This window comes from Chrysemys picta, chromosome 3 (genome assembly GCF_011386835.1).
Source record: "Chrysemys picta bellii isolate R12L10 chromosome 3, ASM1138683v2, whole genome shotgun sequence".
NCBI lineage: Eukaryota > Metazoa > Chordata > Testudines > Emydidae > Chrysemys > Chrysemys picta.
The window spans coordinates 189,181,450-189,206,513 of record NC_088793.1 but is presented as its reverse complement, the minus strand read 5'-3'; the positions used below and the strand labels follow the sequence as shown (position 1 = coordinate 189,206,513).

The following is a 25,064-nucleotide window of genomic DNA, read 5'->3' as shown; positions in this document are numbered from 1 at the left end:
TATGATTCAGAGATGTGAATTAGAATCTTTTTTAGTCTCTAATCAAAGGGGCAGGGTGTTGAATCCTTAATAAAGAGAGTTGTGCTCGTAAGTGTTTTAGTTAAATAGATATGAACATAAACACAAAACAAAGAGTTTCAATCAGTCTGAATAGAAATCATTTTAACTCTCCATTGATTTACTTTCTTTGTATCTGTGATGTCAATTCTTCAGTCATCCAGGTTAGTCAAGACCTGTATTTCTAATATAAAAACAAGCAAGGGAAAAAAAACTTTAAAAGAAAATTTCAGACCTTTTTATATAACGCTATGTTCAAGAAGATTGTGTGCCAGGTACTTTGGTCCACCTGGACTGTGTTTGATGCAGAACTGTTGCAGTGGATTGAAGATCTGGCCACAACCTTGCATAAATTAGTGCAGCTTTAGTACTGCTGTAACTTATGCCTAAACCCCTTTGTTTTCCATTTAAACTGATTTTTACTGAAAAAAACACCCAGGTTTTATAAAAAGTATTATTCATTTTTTCCGATTTTCACCCTACTTTCGTATCATTCAGATATATAAAATACTATACATTGCATGAGGTATATATATTACAATAATACGTTAGTTTGTTTATATATGCAAAGCTGCCTGTTGAAGTAAGGCTATGTAGTAGTCTAGAAAAGGGGTTCCCAACCTTTTTCTTTCTGAGCTCCCCCCCCCGTGGCCCACCTGTGCCACAGCAATTGTTTTTCTGCATATCCAGTAGATTAAAAGCCGAGAGCCAGCATTAAGGGGTTGCAAGCAGGGCAATTGCCTGGGGCCCCAAACCTCCGGGAGCCCCAAACCTCAGGAAGCCTCATAAAGCTAAGTTGCTCAGGCTTTGGCTTCAGCCCTGCATGGTGGGGCTCAGGCTTCGACTTTCTGCCCTGGGCCCCAGTGAGTCTAATGCCAGCCTTGCTTTCTGATTTATTTTGGAGGATCCTCTGAAACCTGTTCACAGTCCCCCAGGTTGAGAATCTCTGGTCTAAAAGATGCACACAATAAACAAATAGGCACACACGCAAGCCCTGAAGTGCATGTGCATCTCAACATATTGACAAATCTCACGCCCACCACGTACACATTTCAAGCTGTTAGCAGATAACAGTTTGGAGATCGGACACACTAAAATGAGAAGAAAACGAAAATCTGTATCAGAATATGTTTCAGAACATATGGAAGTATTCGAAAGTTTAAAAATAAAACAGAGGAGAAAAGGATGAAGTTGAGTGTATGCACTGCAAATGGTGTGGTCCAATTATTAAATGTAAATATTTATAGGCTAATAGTTCTTGTCTACAACAGTAAACTGTTTATTCAAATGAAAAGTTTTGTTTGGGGATTAGAGATATATTGTTTTCTTAGACCCAGAGGGGCATTGTGTTTTGAGTTCTGTTTTAGTTCTGCAGCAAACCACATTGAATGCCATTCATCAAAGCATTAATCTATTGAATCCTTTCCCCTGTCCTTCCATCCACCAAAATAAACCTCAATATTTACCCATAAAAATTATTCATCGTTTTTTCCACCAATTTCCACCTGTTTTTGTTGTTGTAGTAATAAACACCGATAAATCCCTGGGGGAAATTAAATATAAAACAAAACAAAAGGCCCTACTTATGCCCAAGCTACCCACAGCTCCAGGAGTTCTTCCAGCACCTGGCTATCAGTCAGATGCAGAGGCATCCTCGCCACAGTTTTTTTCACCTGGCTATCCCAGTTATGCCAGGGAAAGCTAAGAGTAGTGTAGGAACTCCTATGACAACCATACATCACTGGAAAAATCTCCCATGCCAGGGGAATTCTCAAAAGCCTGGTTCCTCCATGTTTAAAGCTGTTTTGTTTCAGCATACCAACGCAAATAGTAGCAGCAGGACCTAGGTCTGTGGATTTAAGCTGCTCCACAACAATATTTGGACTCATTTTTCAAATGCTAACATTGTAATGGAGTGTGAGAGGTTACAGATACCACCTTTCGTTAGATAAGGGGTTGCCTATCTCTGGTGGCTGTGGCATTTTTTGAAAAGAGCAAAGGAAAAACTCAATGTCTTGTTTAGCTCATCATCTCTAATGAAATGTTTCTCATAACTGAAGCTGTTGTGAGCTAATGCTGAAATGTGTTATGGGCTTGATCCTGCAAGGTGCCCAGCATTCTGGCCCTGATCCAGTAAAGCACTTAAGCATATGCTTAACATTAGGAGTTAAGTGGGATTACTTCTGTCAGTAAAGCAAACAGGATTTGGCCCCCATCTCATTTTCTTTATTAGTATTTATTGGTAATAGGTGTTAATTTTTATATATATATATTTTATGTGTGTGTGTGTGTGTATGTGTATATATATATATATATATATATGTATGTATATTCCCACAGAAATCTAGTAATGAAATAGGATTGCTAATGTAGTTACATGAAGCAGAGCTGTGACAAAGCCTTCTGCTAGCTCCTCAGATATTATTAAATATAAATAATAGCATATAAAATAATTTTCACCTCTTCCTTTTTTCACTGAATGATGAACTTTAATGGCAAGATTGAGTCTTTAGGCTCACCCTTTAGTATTAGACTGTGCTTAGCTGCCTTTCCTCAGGCTCTGAGAGTCATTTCTTGCCCTGCTTCTCTATTGTCCTGAAGAAGAAGTAAACTACTTCACTCATGTGGTTTATGTGAGGGAGGAAGACAGAGCTAGGGCGCCCCCCACTCCTTGTCCATCCCCCATCTTACTTATAAGGTATGGTTGGGGGTGGGGGGCACCTTTAAGTGTATAACCCCTGCTCTTCTCCTTGCACCCAGAGCCACAATTGAGGCATCTCTTATGCAACCAAGTGGGTGTCTGTACTTCCCCCTACATTCCTGCATGGCTGTGTTAGATCTAGATACAATCTAGTCCAAAATTAGGAAGTAAAAAAAAATACATTCAATAAATTAAAACTCTTTACTTATCAGCAGTTTCACCTTCTTTAAACTCTTCGTACACTTCAGTACAAGAATGTAGCACGTACATCATGGAGAACTAATGTGGACTTGTTTGTTACTTAAAAATTAGCTAATTTTTTTTTTTACCACCAAACACCTAATCTCACTTTCAAACTAAAATCAGATTCTGATTCTTAAAATGATACAAAATATTATTTCCACTTAATTAACTGATAACCCTTGATATGCCTTTATTTTTGGGATCATGTTGAGAATTAATATATTTTGGCAATTAAAATAGTGTTGTTTGCAGTGTGGTCTCCCTAATATAGTTGAGTTACAACTGTTGGTATTTGGAGTCAATGGATTTTAACATAAACATGGATTATGATTTCTTCTAAGAGTGCAGGAGGAGGATCAACAATACTTGGGAAAGATTTTTTTAGAATGTAATTAATATCAAATCAGTTTAAATGTGAAAAATGCAGTTGCCTGGATAGTGACTACACAGTGTGTAGTATTTAGTTCAATCTCCAAAATATATATTACTTTTTTGTTAAGAAATTTATTTCAGTTTCATTAAACATTTTAATGGATTGTAATTGCATATGTTCTTAAGCCTAAATATATTAACTGGTTGTGTAGAAACTTAAGATTAAGTTGGAATTTGATCTTAACATCTTTTTTCCTATTTCTCTTTAGCCCACAATGCTTCAGTGGATTGAACTGTTAACAAAACAGTTTAATAACAGTCAGGCAGCTTGTGAGGTGAGATAAATAATGAGGTGTTGAACAAGGTAAAAAAGTAAAAAAACAACTTTATATAAAGAATTTTGCATTTTTAGGGGTTAGCATCACTAGGTATTTTGGAGTATTTGAACATACGTGTACTAAGAGGTGGAATTCCTCCCTTGTGCAAAGCCTAAACTTTGTATGGAAAATGCTGCAGGGACTAAGGGGATGACATTGCTGCCCCTTCTGATGAGCCTGTAGGCAGGCCATAAGGCGAAACGCTTTCATGACTGTAGTAGTAGACATAGCTGTCTACACCCTCTTGGGCTGACTGTTTAATATTGATAGGTTTTGGCAGAGGGGTTTAAGTGGCGTGAGGTTGGTCACTTGGCACAGTAGGCATTGGAAGGGACTTTCATGCGTAAGGCACAGCATGGAAGAAGGCATGAAAACAAGGGAAAGGAAACAAAAGGAGCAGTGACATAGGAGGCTGGGGTGGAGTGAAGAGAGTAAGAAGAGGTAAGAGTAGAGAGATAGGCAAGAACAAACTCAAACAGAGCCTTGCTGGTGAAGATGAGGGACTTGAACTTGATGTGGAGGGCAAAGGAAAGCCTGTGAAAGGATGAGAAGAATGGAGTGACATGGTAGGAGTTTTGTGGGAGGAAGATGATTTTAGCATTAATATTTTTGTAGAGACAAATGGGAGCATGGGGGGAAGCCAGGAGAAAGAGGTTGCAGTCTGAAGATGAAGGCATGTCCGAAGAATGTTACCATATGGATGGAAAGGACAGAATTTTGAGATACCGAAGAGGAAAAATTGACAGAATTTGGTCTTAATCTGAATATTCAAGGAGAAGAGGAGTGTCCAAAATGACATTGAGATTGCAAGTCTTAATGACAGAAACTTCCTGTTACTGCATAATGTTATAGTTTCAGCCATAATTAACATCCTGCAATAGATGTTATCTAATATACACCTCTACCTCGATATAACGCTGTCTTCGAGAGCCAAAAAATCTTACCGTGTTATAGGTGAAACTGCATTATATTGAACTTGCTTTGATCCACCGGAGTGCGCAGCTCCGCCCCCCCGGAGCACTGCTTTACCATGTTATATCAGGTCGCGCTATATCGAGGTAGGGGTGTATATGCATTAATTACAGTGTTTGTTTTCAAATACAATCTTCAGATTGTTAAATTGATATTTAACATTCAATAATCTGGTGACACAAATTCATCACTGTGGTTTGAGAATAAAACACCAAAAACAAGTTAAGTGAAGGACCCTAGAAATAGAACATGCTAAAATACTATTAAACCAAGAAAAAAAATAAGAACCTGAATTGTTCATTCTAAAGTGGCAACATTGTCTAATGAATGGAGCATAGGTCTGAGTCAGGAGGCCTCAGTTCTACTCCCAACTGCCTTTCACCTCCTGACTTTGGCAGATCATTTAATCTCACGGAGACTAATTTTCTCCAAATGTAAAATAGAGATGATAATGCTTACACACCTTTGAAAAGCATTTATGGCCCTGATTCAGGAATCACCTAAGCATCTCTCTTCTGCAAAGCACTTTAGTATGTACTTAATCTTAAATACGTACTTACGTCTCTCTGACTTTGATGGGATTTAATTGCATATTTAAGGTTAACCACATCCTTAAGCACCCTTCTGAAACAGGGATAGCTTCTCTGAATTTTTCTGTTTTAATAATAATAATTAATAATAATCCTCTGAATTTTAATAGCATATTAAAGGATGACTGTAAGAAAAATTTATATAACTATTAATTTGAAATGTACAATAAAGAGCATATAATATGTATTTTATGCAGTGGTTTTTGGATCGGATGGCTGATGATGATTGGTGGCCAATGCAGATTCTAATCAAGTGTCCCAATCAAATTGTGAGGCAGGTAAGAAAAAATATGATTTTATACAAAAAAACACCTATTTGATCCGTAAGCAGAAACGGTTTATTTTTACTAATTGTACAATAATATTGGCAATTCACATTACTGCACATAACTCTCATTTCCTGCTCCACCTGTATTTGATTTGTGAAGTTTATCTGGCTATGCAAACATTATATTATTCATAGCAAAATCCTACACAGAGTCTTGGAATTTAAGGCCAGAAGGGACTACAAGATTATCTAGTCTGATTTCCTGTATGTCACAGGCCACTAACACCACCCAGCACCCATACTATAATTCCCCACCCGAAATTAGACCAAAATATAACAGCCCAAAGGAGACTAGACTGTTATGTGCCACAGATGGATAGTAGGGGGGACCAAGGTGCACCAGTGCTTGAGACCCTGCAGTAGTAGGGCAATAATTAAATGATATATACTCAGATAATCCTGGCATGTGACCCGCACCCACTCACTGCAGAGAAAGGTGAAAATCTGCCAATACAACCTGGGGGAAAATTCTTTCCCAACCCCACATATGGCAATCAGTTATACCCTGAGTGTGTGAGCAAGAACCAGCCAGTCTTTAATGCAGTGTTATGGTTCACGGTCAAAATCACTAAGTCAGAAAGGGTATAATTTAAGATTCTTGCAACACCAACATAAATTCAGCCAAACTGCATATTTGTTTATATTAACTTATATTTTGTAACATAAAAAATGACATAGTGATCTGCACGCTTAACCAGAGAAACAGGAATAGAAAATAATACATACAGTAAGTACAACACTCCCAAGTCAATACTGTTGTTAAAACCTTAACTTCTGCATTTTCTGTTTTTTGTGTGCTATTTTAACTGTGAAACATTTTCATTAACATAATATTTTAATTTAATTTCCTTTTCTTTAAAAATCATGAAAGTGAAAAAGCTATCTGTACTTAATGTCAGTATTTGAATATTCACAGTTACTTTAAGTTCATACCTCACTAAGGTGGGAATGAGGTAGAACTAATCTGTTTGACTTCTGCTGCCTAGCTGAAGGCATTTTTTTTATTAGCTTACTGTATATACTTGTTCATTAGCCCATTCGTTTATAAGCCGACCCCCCAGGATGGTTAGGTAAAAATAGCAAAAACTGTATAACCCTTTCATAAGCCGACCCTATATTTCAGGGTTTGGCAAACTTTGGTTCCCGGCTGTCAGGGTAAGCCGCTGGCGGGACATTTTGTTTACTTGGAGTGTCTGCAGGCATGGAGTCCCTCAGCTCCCTGCGGCCGTGGTTCGCCGTTCCCAGCCAATGGGAGCTGCGGGAAGTGGCGCGCCATTTCCCGCAGCTCTCATTGGCTGGGAATGGCCAACCGTGGCCACAGGTTGCTTAGGGGCTCCATGCCTGCAGACGCTCCAGGTAAACAAAACAGCAATGTATTAGATATTCAAATCAATGATTCCATAGAGTTTAAAATCATCAAATTTTGGTGTAGACCCATTTATAAGCCGACCCCCACTCTTTGATGCGTCACGTTTTTACCAAAAATGAACAAGTATATACACTATATCTTGCATCAGAAAGAGATATGAGTAGTCCCATTGACAGCTTGCTTAGCTAGAATCTGCAAGATTCGGTACTTGAATTTTATAATTTGCAAAATATAGCAAAATGTATCAATAAAACCCCAAAATCGTAAGTCATTGTTTATCTCACTCCCACAGTTTACCTTTTTCTGGTATTAAGATGATTTTTTGGAGGATTTTGCTGCGTATGCCTCTTTTGGTCAGGTCAGGTGGGGTGGATACTATGGTAATAGTTGCATAACTCATTAAATATGCAGCAGTGTCACAATGGGAGTTGTGCTTTATTAGGTTCGCTTAAATTTTAGGCAAATGTGCTAGTTCTTAGTGAATACAATGTATATTTCAAATTTCAGCCATTTTTTGATATAGATGTGCTTAAAAAAAGTTTAATTAGAATTATTGTACAGTGAGATAAATTTACGCACAGCCAGAGACAGAGTATGCAAAATGTCAGGCAAAAAGTAAATAATGACTATGTAGGAACAGGAAATAATGGAAACTATTGTGTAACCTTTATGACAAGCACTGTCAGGTGCCCATTTCATTATAATACAAAATATACTAATAGTAGGACCATATCTAGGTTCCAGCCATGAGGTGTGTTCATTAAAATCAGGTTTGACTGTCATATTAGAGTTTGATACTGCAACATTACAGCAAATAGAATATGGTCATCTTAATCTTGACTATAATTTTGAAACATGTAGTATTGGGAAACACGGTTTTTGGAACCTGAATATGCTTTACTATAAAAACACACACTCACACATACTTAAAAAAGTGAACAAAAAAAAGTCTATTTTATAACTTATCCTTTTGCAGATGTTCCAGCGCTTGTGTATTCATGTGATACAGAGACTGAGGCCAGTGCATGCACATCTGTATCTGCAACCAGGAATGGAAGACTGGTAAAATATTTGCACCTGCAACCTTTTTTTATTTGTAATTAAATGTGCTACAACTGTGTCAAAGATTTGCTTATTAAATTATCCTAAATTATCCTGTAAGCATGAAACAAACAGCAGAGATGTAGGAGCAGGAGCAATTACAGACAAAGTGAAAGCCACTTGGCACCAAACACCGCCCAGAACCTACCTGGCCCTGGATGCTGGTATGGCTGATTGATGATGTTGGATGCCCCACTGGGCTTGTGGGATGTCTCTCCCTTCGTGGGGCTCGGATGCATCCTGGGGCTCCCCTCTGACCTTTCAGCTCCACTGAAAAAATATCAGTCCCCTCCCTGCCACTTGTGGCACCAAAAAGAGACACTAACACAGCAGTTAGAACAGATCTGTCATCCTCCTGATCCGTTCTTATATGTTTGGATAGCAGTGACATAGTTAACGGTATCGACATTTTAAATTACCATCTTTGGGGATCAGAATTAACATTCTCAATTCGGATTAATGGAACAGTTCATACCCCTGTGGGCTGTTGTTTTAGGCTCTTTGCAGATTCAGGCAGTAATCGCTGTATCTGTTCATATTCATTTCACATTTTCTGGATTTTCTCAGCAGAGCTACAGACATTCCTTTAAATGAAATCTGAGATTTTAAAGAAAAAGATGGCAGCCTCAAGAAATAGTGTCAGTTCTCTGACCCAGCATGACCCAGCCCAGTGTGAATTCTGGTCTTTTTCCCTCAGTAGAGTCAGAGAAATTCCTTCACCATGGGGGCAAATGCCATCACATGTTCCTTTTGCGATGTGTGAAAGTTCTTGACCTTTCGTCTTGCTGGTGGAGTGGGAATGTGAAGATCAGACCCCATGCGGTACTGGTGAAGATTCTGCTATAATCTCTCTCTCCTCTGCAAGGTTCTGAATTTTTACCACCACATTTTGCCTTACAAAGGGTGGTGATGCTTAAAATTTCAGCATTAGAGTTGAGAGATAGCAGCATCCATACTCTACTGCTTCTAAAAGACCTCATTAAGACAAGGTTGCTGCAAGAAGGATAAGGAAACCTGGTGCCTCAAACAGTGTCATATACGTGCGGAAAGCCACTTCCTCTTCTTCTTCGAGTGAGTTCTCATGTGTATTCCATAATAGGTGTGCCTGCTCGCCACGTGCACCGGTGCCGGAAGTTTTCCCCCTAGCAGTACCGGTAGGGAAGCACCCCAGCAACCCCTGGAGCAATATAAGGGGCACTGTGCGCTCCCCCCACCCTCAGTTCCTCCTTGCCACCAGTGAAGGTGCTTTGGAACTGCTCTGCTCCAGCTTTGCTGTAGCTCGTCCCCAAAACTGCTTGTTCATTCAGTGTATGGTACCTGTAGTTAGTTAGTTTAGTTTAGCTAGAGCACCCGGACTAGGGCATGCCCCGTGCCCCAGGTTTAAGTCGTGCGACACTTGTATGCGTTTTATGCCACTGAGTGATCCACACGCGGACTGTCTGCCCTGTTTGGGGGAAACCCATCTCAGGGATCGCTGCAAGATTTGCAAGTTGTTTGTGCCTCGGACCAAGAGAGAAAGGGACATTAGGCTCCTGGCTATTCTGATGGAGTCGGCGCTGACCCCGGCTCTGGCGCGCCCCTCTGAGTCAGCACCGGGAACTGAGGTGTCAGTGCGCGGTGACCCTTCGGCGCCATTGACTAGTCCGCACCACTCCCCGTCCACAGGGAACGCCAAGAAGGCTAGAAAGAGGCCTTCTTCGCCGCGGCACTGGAGTAAACCTGGGACAGAGGCTAGACCCATGTCGGGCAGTCCTTGATCCCCACTGGCCACTAGGCCTCCGACTCAAGTCGAGCTGAGAAGCCCAGCCCATTCAGAGCAGGCCTGCCCGGATGCCCTCCACGCTGGAGGCAGCCTGGGATGTTATGTCTATGCTGGTACCCGGGGTACCGCTGATGTTGGCCCCGCGATCCAGAGGCAAGCCGCCACTGCGATCTCTGCAGTCGCCTCCAGCTCAGTACTAGTCTCGGTCGAGGGAATGTTCCCGACGCTGTTCGCCGCCCAGCGACCGTTCAGGACAAAGTCCACGTGGATTGCCCTCAACGCCCACCAAGCTGTCTGGTTGGGTTCCATCTGACCGAGACTCTCGGCACCACTCTGCCCCGAGGAGCGAACACCGACGGGACTGAGGCAAATGTCACCAAAGGTCCTTGTCTCAGAGGAGTTATTGTAGCCGGTCATGGCATGGACGTCAATGTCGTTCCCGTTCGGTGTCCCGCTCCAGGACCCTGCCATGGCACTGCCTCAGCAGCCCCGGGCATCAATCGCCGGTGTCTCACCGTCGTGGGTCCGCTCGCTGGAGCCGATCGCCGAGCAGCTGTTACCGACGGTACCAGTCCACCACGTTGGGATGGCGGTCCTGTGGTCAGCACCATTTCCGGTGCCGCTGCTCTTCCCGGTCCGGGGACAGCGGCAGGTCGTATGTCAGCCCGGCCTCCCTTTGTAGTCGTCCATCGATGGGCCAGGCCAGCCAGGCCTAACAGCCGGCCCCGCCAGTGCCACAGAGCCTCAGAAGGACCATCGGCCTCCCTCTCTGGACCTCCGAAGAAGGAGTTGGTGGGACGTACATCCTCGGCACCGTGCCTGGAGACCGCTCAGGTGGTGGATCTTCCAGTGCCAGTGGCCACCCAAAGTACCGCGCCGGCTTCCTCATCCTCCCCGGATGAGGCAATTACAGCCCCATCTCCCTCCGTTCCGCAGGAGGACTTTAGGGCCCACCAAGAACTCTTAAAAAGACTGGCATCAAGCCTCCACCTCCAAGCAGAGGAGATGGAGGAGCCCTCAGACTCGCTGTTTAATGTGCTGTCCTCCTCGGCACCGGGCAGGGTGGCCTTGCCTCTCCATGAAGGGATGGCAAAAATTTCAAATGCCCTGTGGCAAACCCCAGCCTCACTGGCCCCCATCTCTAAGAGAGTGGAATGCAAGTATTTTGTACCCACCAAGGGGCATGAATACTTATACACCCATCCTGCTCCTAACTCCCTAGTGGTCGAGTCGTCAACCACAGGGAGCAGCAGGGCCAGCCCGCCTCTACCCCGAAAAATAAAGATTCGCGGAGGCTGGACTCTTTTGGAAGGAAAATTTATTCGTCCTTGAGCTTCCAGTTATGGGTGGCGAACCACCAGGCTCTCCTGGGCTGATATGAGTTCAGTCTGTGGGGCTCCCTGCCCAAATTTGAGGACTCCCTCCAGGAGCGCGATAGGAAGGCGTTCAAAGCGCTGGTGGAGGAGGGTACAGCGGCTGCCAGGGCAACCCTGCAGGCAGGTTCAGATGCAGCGGACACGGCTGCACGGTCCATGGCCTCAGCAGTATCCATGAGAAGGGCATCGTGGCTCCTGCTCTCTGGACTGTCCAGTGAGGCGCAGACCTGCAGGGAGGTCCTCCGTTTGATGGCAAAGCCCCCTGGAGTGGCGCCTTCATGGCGCTGGATATATACCCCAGCCGACCCAGCGCCCCCTCAGTTCCTTCTTACCGCCCGTGACGGTCATTGGAACTGTGGAGCGCAACATAGCTGTTCTCCACTCTCCCTAGCTTTACTTGTTCATTCTTGTAGATAGTTGTTGGTTATATACTTATAGATTAGTAGTTTGTTGTTAATAGTTTTGTAGAGTAGTTATAAATAGTTAGCGGGGGTTAAGGGGGCTTTTATCCCCCCTTTTCCCCCCGGCGCGCAGCCGGGCTCGTGCCCAAGGCTCCTGGCTTTAAGCCATGCACGACCTGTGCTAAGCCTTTGCCAACGGGAGACCCTCACGACTCATGTCTGAAGTGTCTAGGGGAGTCTCACCAGATGGACAAGTGTAAGATCTGCAAGGCTTTCGGGCCCAGGACCAAAAAGGAGCGGGACTTTAGACTTAAGCAGCTTCTTATGGATCTTTCTTCGGCGCACCAAGTTCCGGCACTGAGCGCCTTGGTGCGCAGCGCCCCGGCGGTGCCCTCCGGTACTGCACCACGAGGAGACGCAGATAAGGCCCCACTGCACCGTCCTCCGTCGGCACCGCGTCCGCCGCAAGTCCCTTGGCGCCATTCCCTGTCTCTGGGACATAAAAGACCCCGCAAGACCCAGGACGCTGCCGTCCAACAGGCACCGGCTCCCCCCGCACCAGTGGTAGAGCCGCGTCCGGCTTCGGAGCACCAGAGGATGCAGGCATCATCGACACGGTTGACTCTGGCACCGGTTGTAGGGCCATTGAGTCCGGTGCGGACTGGCTCACCGCCTCGTCCTGTGCTTGAGCCCTGTCTTCCCCTCTACGCCGGAAACATTTGCGACGGCGAAAGATCTCATTGCCTTCACGGAGCCGGCGCCATCTCAGACTGTGGCACCGCATCCCCTTCGCACGGTGCAATCCAGGGGCAAGCCTGCCCTGATACGCCCTCCATCTCCGAGCGTGGACTCGCGGCACCGCTCCCGGTCTCGGAGCAGGCCCCGACGCCGCTCACAGTCACGGCACCGATCTTCATCTCGGCGCCAGTTGTACTCGTGGCCCAGATCTTCCTCCCGGCACTGGTCTACTTCTCGCCACCGACCTGAACATCGGTACCGGTCGGAGTCCAGATGCAGTTCCCAGCACCGGTCTGAGCGCCGCTCCCGTTCATGAGGCCGCTCCCGGCACCGAGTCTACAGACGGTCTTCGTCTTCACGATCCAGATCTGGATCCCGGTACCGGCATGGCCATCGGCACCGTTCTCAATCCTGGTACCGCTCCCCGGCACTGCGCAGAGACCGCTTGCCTGTGGACCGGCACTGCTCAGCACCGTTCCAGAACGAGCCCCTGCAATCACGCTCGGCACCGCCCTGGCCCTCAAGATCAGCGTCTTGCTTGTCGGAAGGGGCTTCCCGATCAGCATACCCTGCTCAGGGTCAAGCTGCAGACGACTTGGGCCATTGGCAGGAGGGGGCAGAGGACCCTAGACTGGACCCTGCACATTGGTCTTTCTGGACCCCATGGGCATATCACCAAGCTCAAGGGGCTCCACTAGCGGCCTCTCGCTCGGCACACTCTGAGCCCAGGGTACCTGAGGCCACCATCTCCCATCCTCCCCCAGGGGGCATGGAGGCTCCTGTGCCGACACCCCCACAGGTCCCAGACCCCGGTGCAGGGGATCCTGCACATCAGGGACCCTTGGAGCCGGACCCTCATCTGGATCCTTTACCCCCTGAGGCGTCGTCCTCATCCTCCCCAGCACAACAACCTTAGGCCCACCTCCAATAGACCTCCGTGCCCACCAAGACCTCTTACGTAGGGTGGCACGGAACATGGACCTATAGGCAGAGGAGATAGTGGAGGTGGAGGACCCGGTGGTGAGCATCCTCTCAGCTGATGCCCCATCCCAGGTGGCGTTGCCCATTATTCGTACGATCCAGGCTAACGCTAATGCCATATGGCAAACCCCGGCCTCCATCCCTTCCACTGCCAGAGGTGTAGAGAAGAAGTACTTTGTCCTCTCTAAAGACCATGAGTACGTCTATACACATCCTCCGCCGTGTTCACTAGTAGTCTCCTCAGTGAACACAAGAGAGCGTCATGGTCAGCAGGCGGCAGCACCCAAATCGAAGGACGCCAAACGCTTCGATTTGTTTGGACGTAAGGTTTACTAAGCGGGGGGTCTGCAGCTCAGAGCCGCAAACCAACAGGCGCTCTTGAGTCGGTACAATTACAACTCATGTAATTCCATGGGTAAATTTAAAGAGTTGGTCCCCCAGGACTCGAGAGAGGAGTTCGGGGCCCTAGTGGAGGAAGGTAAAAAGGTGGCTATGACCTCCTTGCAGGCCTCCCTGGACATAGCGGACTCTGCCGCCAGGACACTAGAGTCTGGGATAGCCATGAGACGCGTCTCCTGACTTCAGGTATCGGGGTTACCGCCAGTACTGCAGCAGACACTGCAAGATCTGCCGTTCGAGGGCCAGGGGTTGTTCTCGGACAAGACGGACTCTCGGCTGCAGAGCCTCAAGGACTCCAGAACCATCATGCGCTCCCTGGGGATGCATGTCCCAGGACCCCAGCGCAGGCCCTTTAGGCCCCAGCCACAAAGATTCTACCCTCCTCCTCCTCATCCAAGACAGGACTTCCCCAGAAGGCGGGGACGAGGTGGTAGATGGAGGTCGACCGGCCCCCAACCCGGTCAGAACCAAGGCCCTCCTAGACCACCTTCAGGACCTAGGTAAAATTTTTGAAGGTGCGCTCGAGGACGGCATGCCAGCCACTACCCAGGATCCATTCCCTTTATTTCGGGATCACCTCTCCCGTTTCCACCGTGCTTGGTCCCTTATAACCTCGGACCATTGGGTCCTTCGCACGGTGGAGAGGGGATACGCTCTCCAGTTTTCTCCCGTTCCCCCCCCCCCCACCCCTCCTCCCTGTCCCTCTTCAGGGACCCTTCTCACGAGCATCTCCTTACACAGGAGGTTTTTGGGCTCCTCTCTATGGGGGCCATAGAGGAGGTTCCGTCAGAGTTAAGGGGCAGGGGTTTTACTCCCGCTACTTCCTGATCCGCAAAGCAAAAGGGGGTCTGCGACCCATTTTAGATTTACGCGGACTCAACAAATTCATAGTAAAGTTGAAGTTCCGCATGGTCTCCTTGGGGACCATCATCCCTTCCCTGGATCCTGGAGACTGGTACGCCGCCCTCGACATGAAGGACGCATATTTTCATATAGCAATCTACCCCCCAAACAGGCGCTTCCTTCGATTTGTAGTAAACAATGTGCACTACCAATTTGCCGTCCATCCCTTTGGCTTGTCCGCGGCTCCGAGAGAGTTCACCAAATGTATGGCTGTCGTGGCAGCATACCTTCATCGACAAAGGATACAGGTGTTCCTGTATCTAGACGACTGGCTGGTGCGCGGCCGCACCAGGGAGCAAGTTCAAGCTCACGTCCAGATAACACGACAAACATTCCACGAGTTAGACATTTTACTCAACAAAGAAAAGTCCACTCTGGAGCCAACCCAGAGAATAGAGATTATCGGGGCAGTCTTAGACTCCAGACTCGCCCGAGCTCTTCTGCCAGACACTCGGTTTCACACCATCACAAACATCACCCACGGACTCCAGGTCTTCCCGATCACCACAATAAGGACGTGCCTTGGCCTGTTGGGACACATGGCCTCTTGCACTTATGTAACCAGGCATGCCAGACTTCGGTTTCGCCCACTTCAGGCCTGGGTATCATCGATGTACCGTCCTTATCGGGACAACCTGAACATGGTGGTCATGGTTCCGAACTCAGTCTTGACCTCTCTCACCTGGTGGCTGGATCACAAGGCGGTTTGCACAGGAGTGCCGTTTCACGCCCCACAACCCTCCCTGCACCTGGTCATGGACACTTCATCTCTAGGTTGGGGCGTTCACCTCGGGGAGCACCATACACAGGGCCTGTGGATTGCATCCCAACTAGCTCTGCACATCAATGTTCGAGAGCTGATGGCGGTGCGCCTAGCCTGTCAGGCATTTCTCGGTCTCCTACATGGCCGTTGCGTGTCAGTCCTCACAGACAACACCACGGCCATGTTCTAGATCAACAAGTAAGGAGGAGCCCGGTCGTCTCTCCTATGCCAAGAGGTCATTCGCCTGTGGGAGTTCTGCATTGCCCACTCGATACATCTCATGGCATCGTTCCTCCCTGGAGTCCAGAACACTCTAGCGGACCGTCTCAGCAGATCCTTCCAGACGCACGAGTGGTCGATTTGCCCGGATATCATCCATTCCATCTTCCAGAGGTGGGGATTTCCCCAGGTCGACCTGTTTGCCTCACGCGCCAACAGGAAGTGCCACATGTTCTGCTCCCTCCAAGGGCATTTTCTGGGCTCCCTGTCGGACGCTTTCCTGCTATTGTGGAAAGACCAGCTGTTCTTCGCTTTCCCTCCATTTCCACTGGTCCACAGGGTACTGCTCAAGCTACGCAGAGACAAGGCACGTATGATTCTAGTCGCTCCAGCTTGTCCGAGACAGCACTGTTACACCAGGCTTCTGGAGCTATCGGTACAAACTCCGATCACGCTTCCATTGTGCCCGGACTTGATCTCTCAGGACCACGGCCGACTCTGTCACCTTGACCTGCAATCGCTCCACCTTACAGCATGGATGCTCCATGGCTGAATCGGACAGAGCTACGATGCTCACATCCCGTGCAACAGATTCTGCTGGGCAGTAGGAAGCCCTCTACACAGACCACTTACTTAGCCAAGTGGAAACGTTTCTCCTGTTGGTGTGAGCAGCGGGCCACGCCCCCCTTGCAGGCGTCAATTCCACTTATACTTGAATATCTCCTATCCCTAAAACAGCAGGGCTTGGCGATATCTTCGGTCAGGGTTCACCTGGCCGCTATATTGGCGTTCCACCCAGGAGGACACACTTCCTCGGTCTTCTCTAACCCAATGGTTGTCAGATTCCTCAAGGGCTTAGACCGGCTATACCCACAGCAACGTCAACCTGTTCCGGCGTGGTATCTTAACCTGGTTCTCTCCAAGCTCACAGGGCGCCCGTTCGAGCCATTGGCTACCTGCTCACTCCTTTACCTATCTTGGAAGACAGCCTTCCTTGTAGCCATCACTTCAGCAAGGCATGTTTCTGAAATCAGGGCGCTCACGTCTAAGCCTCCTTACACAGTCTTCCATAAAGACAAGTTGCAGCTTCGCCCCCACCCTGCCTTTCTTCCCAAGGTGGTATCAGCTTTTCATGTGAACCAAGATATATTTCTCCCGGTCTTCCATCCTAAGCCGCACGCCATCCGTCATGACCAGCATATGCTCTCCTTGGATGTACGCAGGGTCCTTGCTTTCTATATTGAGCGTACGAAGCCGTTTAGGAAGACGACGCAACTCTTCGTTGCAGTGGCCGACCGGATGAAAGGCTTACCGGTCTCCTCGCAACGTCTCTCCTCTTGGATCACGTCCTGCATTCGTGCTTGCTATGACCTGGCCGGTGCCCCGATGCCGCGCCCCACCGCGCACTCCACGAGGGCCCAAGCCTCCTCAACTGCCTTCCTGGCTCATGTCCCGATCCAGGACATTTGTAGAGCGGCGGTTTGGTCATCAGTCCACACCTTCGCTGCTCACTATGCACTTGTACAGCAGTCTAGAGATGGTGCTGCATTCGGATCAGCAGTTCTGCACTCAGCGATGTCTCACTCTGACCCCACTGCCTAGGTACGGCTTGGTAGTCACCTAATTGGAATCGATATGAGCAAGCACTTGAAGAAGAAAAAACGGTTACTCACCTTTGTAACTGTTCTTCGAGATGTGTTGCTCATATCCATTCCAACCCGCCCTCCTTCCCCACTGTCGGAGTAGCCGACAAGAAGGAACTGAGGGGGCGCTGGGTCGGCTGGGGTATATATCCAGCGCCATGAAGGCGCCACTCCAGGGGGCTCCACAGCCGACCCACCGGGTGTTGCTAGGGTAGAAAATTCTCTGACAATCGTGCACGCGGTGTGCGCACACCTAATTGGAATGGATATGAGCAACACATCTCGAAGAACAACAGTTACAAAGACGAGTAACCATTTTTTTTGACGGGACACCCGGGGTCGCCCTGCCAGTTCTCTTCAGGGATCCCTTCTCCAATCGGTTGTGTACTTGCCTCCCAGAGTGGTCGTGACTGACCTCAGACCGATGGGTCCTCAACACCATCTCCCGGGGCTACATCCTCCAGTTTACTTGGTAACCACTCCCCACCCCCATCCCTCCTGGGGGACCCCTAGCACGATGCCCTGCTCGAGCAGGAGGTGGGGCGGCTCTTGGGCCTAGAAGTGGTGGAAGTGGTACCTGGGGAGTTCAAAGGCCAGGGGTACTATTCCCGCTATTTCCTTATCCTGAAGGCCAAAAGGGGGCTCAGGCCCATCTTGGACCTGCGAGGCCTAAATCAGTACATCGACACGGTCACAAGGTTTCCGGTGACAACAGCCAGAGCGTGCTTCCAGCTCTTGGGTTATATGTCGGTGTGCACGCATGTGGTACGTCACGCCAGAGTCAGGATAAGGCCTCTCCAGCTCTAGTTGGCCTCAGAGTTCTCCCAGGCCAGGGACAGGATGGACAAAGTCCTCACGGTACCCGAGCCAGTGATCACCTCTCTATGGTGGTGGTCATCCCCGAGAAACATGCTCCAAGGGGCAGGGCCCTGTCGCTGGAGCTGGTATCTGACGCGTCAGACCTGGGATGGGGGGCCCATGTGGGGAACGTTCAGACCCGGGGTCTGTGGTCGGCTCAGGATCTGACCCTCCACATAAACTTCAAGGAGCTCAGGGCAGTATGACTGGTGTGCACAGCCTTCTGCTAGCACCTGGAAGGCTGGTGGTCAGGGTCCTCATGGACAACACGGCCTCCATGTTCTACATCAACAGGCAAGGCGGGGCCTGATCCTCTGCCGCGAAGCCCTCAGGTTGTGGGACTTCTGTATAGCCCACAACATCTTCCTACAGGCCTTCCATCTGCCGGGTGCCCGGAACGTGCGGGCGGGTCAATTGAGCAGGACTTCTCCTCAGCACGAGTGGTCTCTTCACCCAGTAGTGGTGCACAGACTTTTCCAAGTGTAGGGAACTCCTCACACCTCTCGTTCCTCCCGAAGGTGGTCAGGACATTTTTCTGCCAGTCCTCTGCCCCAAACCCCATGCATCCAGTGAGGAGCGCCGCCTCCACACGCTGGATGTGAGACAGGCTCTGGCTTTCTACCTGAAGCAGACTAAGCCAGGATATTAACGCACAAGTACTGAAGCTAAAAACATACCTAAGGAAAATGCACAGGCAATGTATATACACCTCTACCCTGATATAACGGGCTGTCCTCGGGAGCCAAAAAATCTTACCGTGTTATAGGTGAAACCGCGTTATATTGAACTTGCTTTGATCCGCCGGAGTGCGCAGCCCTGCCCCCTCGGAGCACTGCTTTACTGCGTAATATCCGCATTCGTTTTATAACAGGTCGCGTTATATCTGGGTAGAGGTGTATTTCCTGTCCCTTTGGGTGGGCCGTGAGAAGAAGGAGAAGGTGCCATAAGCAGATAACTGAGTTAGTAAATCAGGCTGCTTGTGGCTAGACAGTATTCACGAAGAGCACAGCTGCTGAGGATGGAAGGGAGAGGATTCGGTTCATTTTAAGTTTCTAAGACCAAACATTTTTGAGTTTAGAATGTGTTTAAAAAGCATTAGAAGAAATTTTCTAAACATGATTAACGCCTATTTTTTGCTGATACCCGTATCTCTGTTGCTTGTCTAAAACAAATGTATCTGCTGGACACAGGTCACATTTGCAAACAACACTATAACATTCCTGTACAATAATCACTGTCTGACTTGATAACTGAGAAAATTTGACATGGATGTCAGAGATATGAAATCCCATTATGCTTTTTTACAGAATTCCTCTTCTGACTAAAACTATGCTTTAATAAATTTATTTTCACCCTCATAACACTGACAAGCATTTCGGTGGTAGGTGCCATTTATAGTTTGAGTGATTATATTGTTATGTATAATTGTCATCCATGGTATACTTACCATAGCTGATATTGTGTTAGAGCCTTGAGTCTTTACAGAAAGAATGGACTATATAAACATAGATTTGTTTAACTTCTATTTGGACTGGTTCAAGATTATTTTGTCTAATGCTAGTTTAACATACTAAATTGAACTATGTTTTCAGTTCGGATGACATGGATGGTCCTGTGGAAGATATTGGTAGCCGCTCATGTGTAACTCGCTTCGTGAAGACGCTCTTGTCAATTATGGAGCATGGTGTTAAACCTCACAGTAAACATCTCACAGAATACTTTGCATTTCTTTATGAATTTGCCAAAATGGGAGAAGAAGAGGTGAATATAGCTTTTGTAGTTTTAGAAATTGTGTTTGTGTATATAAATGTATGTGTATTACTCAGATAACTCAATATTTACATTTTCAGAGTCAGTTCTTGCTTTCATTGCAAGCCATATCAACAATGGTCCATTTCTACATGGGAACTAAAGGACCTGAAAACGTAAGTAACTTTTTTCTGGAAAAATAATTAAAATATGAAAATCTAAGTAATCCTCGTTGCTTTGTTTTTTAATTTACCAGCTGATAAATAATATCAAAACTGTTCAGTAAATTGTTTCACTTTAAAAGAAAAATAAATGTAATATGGTCATCTCAAATGAATGCAGTGTTTCTGAAAAATGCTGGATTGATTATGCTGTATACTGACGTTTTTTGTTTAGTACAGAATTAGCAGCAGACATTCAGGTTCCTCATAATTTCCTATAAGTGTGCCTCAAATCTGGTTTAGAGTGACCTCTTTTAGGCCTGAGAGGATAGGTCAGTTTCCATACCCATTTAGTCCTTGGCTTTTCTGCTGAGACTGGCAGTAATATTGCCCTTTGTGACAACAGTTTGTATTATGTAGACTGCTATCAGCTAAGATGTGAACTGAGACTACCAACTCACTTCATGTACACTTTAAACTTGCTTGCAATTTCTTAGCAATTAATTAAATTATCATAAAGGGATAAATAGGATGATCTTAACCCAGCTTTTGAATTTGTGTTCTGTATTTTTTACATGCAAATATTTGAACATGCAAAGCAGATCATTAGATGTCTGTTTGATTTGATTTGTGCAAGCAAATTAGGGTGTTTGGAATGCTCAAAACTGAGAAAAAAAATAAAACATTTAGCAGTCTCTTTAAAACTCTGGTATATAATGTCATTATTGAGTTTATGGATCTTCTCCCTCCCCGTTTATCCAGCCGCAAGTTGAAGTGCTATCTGAAGAGGAAGGAGAGGAGGAGGAGGAGGAGGAAGACATTCTTTCATTAGCAGAAGAAAAATACAGGCCTGCTGCACTTGAAAAGATGATTGCCCTCATTGCTCTTCTGGTTGAACAGTCTCGCTCAGAAAGGCAAGAACTTCCAAGGGACAGATTCTGATTTTGATTGTACTGTATAAATCTGGAATTACTCTGGTTTTACAATAGTGTAACTTGAGATCGTACTCTGGCACAGTGTCTTTAGGCATTTTAAAGTATAATATTGAGTTCTTTGCTGACCAAATGACTGAAGTTCCTAGTAAGACCATTGAACAATCATTTTATAGGCCTAATTTTTAATTATTTACCATGCTAAAATTATAGTAGCAGTTTTAATTTAATTCATCTATTTTCTCTTAGGTGTAACATTAAAACTTATAGTAGAGAGGATCTTGGGCTGACATACTCAGTTCCCTGGTTGCTAGTACATAAATCCAGTTTAATGGTTTCTATGCTAAAGTGATAAATATTTTGTTGTGTTTTAGGCACTTGACTTTGTCACAAAACGACATGGCAGCATTAACAGGAGGGAAGGTAATACTTCTAAATGTGAAAATATAATCAACTATCTTGAAAAAAAATTCATTAAAAGTTGTTAGATATTAATAATACCTTGGTACTTGTTACAGGGTTTTCCTTTCTTGTTTCAACATATCCGTGATGGCATCAACATCAGGCAAACCTGCAATCTCATTTTCAGCCTGTGTCGGTACAATAATCGACTTGCCGAACACGTAAGTACCAGCCACTGCTGTTGCTATTTGTTGAGAGGGTTTAACTGTACAGTGTACTGGGGTGATTTAGTGTTACAACTGAACAAATGTGAATCTAAAAGTGAGTTTTGTTTGTGTTTTGTTTTTAAGATTGTGTCCATGCTTTTCACATCTATAGCAAAGTTGACTCCTGAGGTATGTAAAGAAACTGCCTATCTACTAAATGATTTGTCTTAATCTTTTTCTGTTTTAAATTACTAAATTAATCTTTTGACAGCCAAAGAATTCTGCATGGAAAATGATCCATTAAAACTTACATGAGAGGAAATAAAATCTTACTGCATTTTATACCAGTTTTTCTAAATAGATTACCTAATTCCAGATAATCACTTTGCTCAAAACCAAATAGCACTTTTTTAGATTCTTCACATAAAGAGTTAAGAGAAATTATCTGATAAATAGAAATGTCTGTGGACTAAGATAAGTGGAGAGAACAGATTATCCTGTGATTGTGCAAGTCTTTGGGCTAAATTCTGCAGTTAGATGCACACAAATGTTAGGTGGATTAAATCTCTGCTCTAAAAAACAAGCATATTGAGAGCTCTGTGTGCATTCCACATGGTAAAGATGTGCAAAATGGGAAGCGTATGCCCAGATAAGGCCATCTTCATTTGCTACTGTCAGAAAAAAGTAAAGAGAAAAATAGGGGCATGGCAAAGGAAGGAGACCTGATCATGCTTGGAAAAGAAGCACATGCTTAAACCAATGTCATGACAACTTTGCTTTGTGTGTTCGAAGAGGCAATATCAGATGGTGACAAATCCACTTCCCTACACATGGGCTGACATCCACTACATTTTAATGCTTTTTTTCCCTTCACCCCAGTAGCATTTTGTCATTGATGAAGAGTAAATTGTAAAAAAAAAAAAAAAACAAAAAAAAAACCCAGTATTTAGTTTAGTCTTAGCAAACTTTAAAAAAATATGTAAAATTAGAGCCAATATGATAGGTTACAAATGGTTGGGTAGTTTCAAAGGTAACCCAAAGCTAGTAATCAGTTTGAACCCTGAATGACCAAATGATTGATTGGTTTTGGGTAAAATTTTCAAGGTTTCGGGTTCCTGAGACAGACACATTTGAAAATGTTACCCTTCATGCAAATAAATTAAGATGATAATTTTACAGTGAGAGTGATACCATCTATATAATAATGTGCTATATTTGTCTGTCCTCCAACACTGTGCAAGTGTACCACTGCCCTCTACTGAGAGGAATGTCCAAGCTGTCAAGTGTGTGAGATCACGGTATCCACTCCTGGCGAATACTGCTACAGTACTGAGATCCCTAGTGCAGGGGTAGTCAATTATTTTTTGTCAAAGTCCAAATTTCTTGGCCAAGGTGTATAGTCAAGGTCCAAACGCCAGAGAAAATAATTAAAATATAACAACAATAATGATAATAAGTAAATAAAAAGATTTCAGGGTCTGTTCAAAAGCATTTGGTGGTCTGGATTTGGCCTGCGGTCTACCTATTGATTACCCTTGCCCTAGTATGATCATTACTTGTTGCATTTTATTTACTGCAGCATAGAAAGGATATAAGCCTTAGTCCTACTATATATGTATGAATGTTTCACAGGTTACAGCTAGACAAAGGTCAAAGATTATTAAAATTGTTCTGATATCTGGTCTGTTTTCAAAGTTTTTTTTATGCAAGTATTTGGTTTAACATAAGAAATATTTACAGAAGTATATATTTACAGAAGTGTATCACTTGACTAAAAGTGATCAAAATGTATATATGTATCTTTTTGCATTACAGGCAGCCAATCCTTTTTTCAAATTGCTGACTATGCTAATGGAGTTTGCTGGCGGTCCTCCAGGAATGCCACCCTTTGCTTCTTACATCCTGCAGAGGATATGGGAGGTACAGTATGTAGAACAAATCATATTGGATTCTTTTTGTCCTTGATCACTTTTTTCTGCTAAAATACTGACAGTGTTTTAAAGGGCGTGTTCATTGTTATCCTTCCTTTTCCACCGTGTCAGTTTGAAGTTATATTTTAGTAATCACTTCTCATTCAAAGAAACAGTGATAAGCTGATAGCCCATAACACTGAAATAATTTGTCTGTTTTTATAATGCCCATAGTGTGTTAGGCATTTTATAAACAAATAAGGAGACTCTCTGTCACCCAGTCACTTCAAGATAATAGGTCTTGTGGGAGAAGTATATTTTAAGGTGTTGAAGGGGAAGAGGGTGCAGGCATTGAGAGCCTTTCTCTTCAACATAAACTGTGCCTTCAGCTCTAGACGTACTCAGTTCAATCCCTGGTATTGGTCATCATGGCAGCTGTCACACTGGCAGATGTCCCACTTTGAAATCGTTGAAGGATGAGAGGTGATATGCGTCATCTTGGCAAAAAGTACAAAAAGAAAATATTTTTATAAATGGGATTACTCTCAAGGTTGGTTAAGTAGCAGCCTTGAAAGTATCCCCCTAAATTTGTAAACATTTTTAAACAATACTGTAAGATGTAAATAGAGTTTATTTGCTGGATCTAATAATAGTGGATGGGATTTTCAAAAATGCATAAGTGATTTAGGAACACAAAACCCATTGACTGTGATTTCAGTGACCCATTATCTTACTAATTCTTAGTTGGTTTTGATACAATAAATACTATAAAATATACTGTATTTTATTTGCTGCTGTTTTCCTCTTTTCTTCTAGGTGATTGAATACAATCCATCTCAGTGCTTGGATTGGCTGGCAGTGCAGACACCTCGAAATAAACTAGCCCACAGTTGGGTGCTGCAAAATATGGAGAACTGGGTTGAACGTTTTCTTTTGGCACATAATTATCCTAGAGTGAGAACTTGTAAGTTTTATATAAGTTAAAGAAATTGGCTCTTCAGGTTTTAAGTTATTATTGGGGCCCTACCAAATTCACGGCATGAAAAACATTTCATGGGCTGTGAAATCTGGTGTTTTGTGTGCTTTTACCCTATACTACATAGATTTCACAGGGGAGACCACTGTTTCTCAAATTGGGATTCCTGCCTCAAAAGGGAGTCGGGGGGGGGGGGGGGAAGAGGAGCACAAGGTTATTTTAGGAGGGTCATGGTATTGCACCACCCTTACTTCTGCACTGACTTCAGAGCTGGGTAGCTGGAGAGCGATGGCTGTTGGCCAAACCATGCCACCATTATTTCTGCGCTGCTGCCTTCAGAGCTGGGTGGCCGGACAGAGGTAGCTGCTGACTGAGGGCCCAGTTCTGCAGGCAGCAGCACAGACATAAGGGTGGCAATACTATACCATGGCATCTTTACTTCTGCGCTGCTGCTGGTGGAGGCTCTGCCTTCCAAACTGGGCTCCTGGCCAAGAGCCGCCGCTCTCCAGCTGCTCAGCTTGGAAGGCAGTGCTGCTGCCCGCAGCAGTGCAGAAGTAAGGGTAGCAGTACCACAA

General features: G+C 45.4%; 1 protein-coding gene across 27 annotated transcripts in view; it reads left to right on the top strand.

The window, feature by feature from the left end:
• The window catches only part of USP34 (ubiquitin specific peptidase 34), a 280,867-nt gene that overhangs the window by 212,463 nt on the left and 43,340 nt on the right, over positions 1–25,064 (top strand). For all 27 annotated transcript variants that reach the window (XR_010599944.1, XM_042857217.2, XM_065589647.1 and 24 more), the window contains 11 exons: positions 3,643–3,708; positions 5,510–5,590; positions 7,986–8,071; positions 19,746–19,914; positions 20,004–20,078; positions 20,826–20,977; positions 21,370–21,418; positions 21,514–21,618; positions 21,748–21,792; positions 23,419–23,523; positions 24,330–24,477. Coding sequence is in view for 26 of the 27 variants with exons in the window: in XM_042857217.2 (XP_042713151.2) it covers positions 3,643–3,708; positions 5,510–5,590; positions 7,986–8,071; positions 19,746–19,914; positions 20,004–20,078; positions 20,826–20,977; positions 21,370–21,418; positions 21,514–21,618; positions 21,748–21,792; positions 23,419–23,523; positions 24,330–24,477 (1,081 nt within the window). In the remaining variant the exon portion in view is untranslated. The remainder of the gene's footprint in view (positions 1–3,642; positions 3,709–5,509; positions 5,591–7,985; positions 8,072–19,745; positions 19,915–20,003; positions 20,079–20,825; positions 20,978–21,369; positions 21,419–21,513; positions 21,619–21,747; positions 21,793–23,418; positions 23,524–24,329; positions 24,478–25,064) is intronic.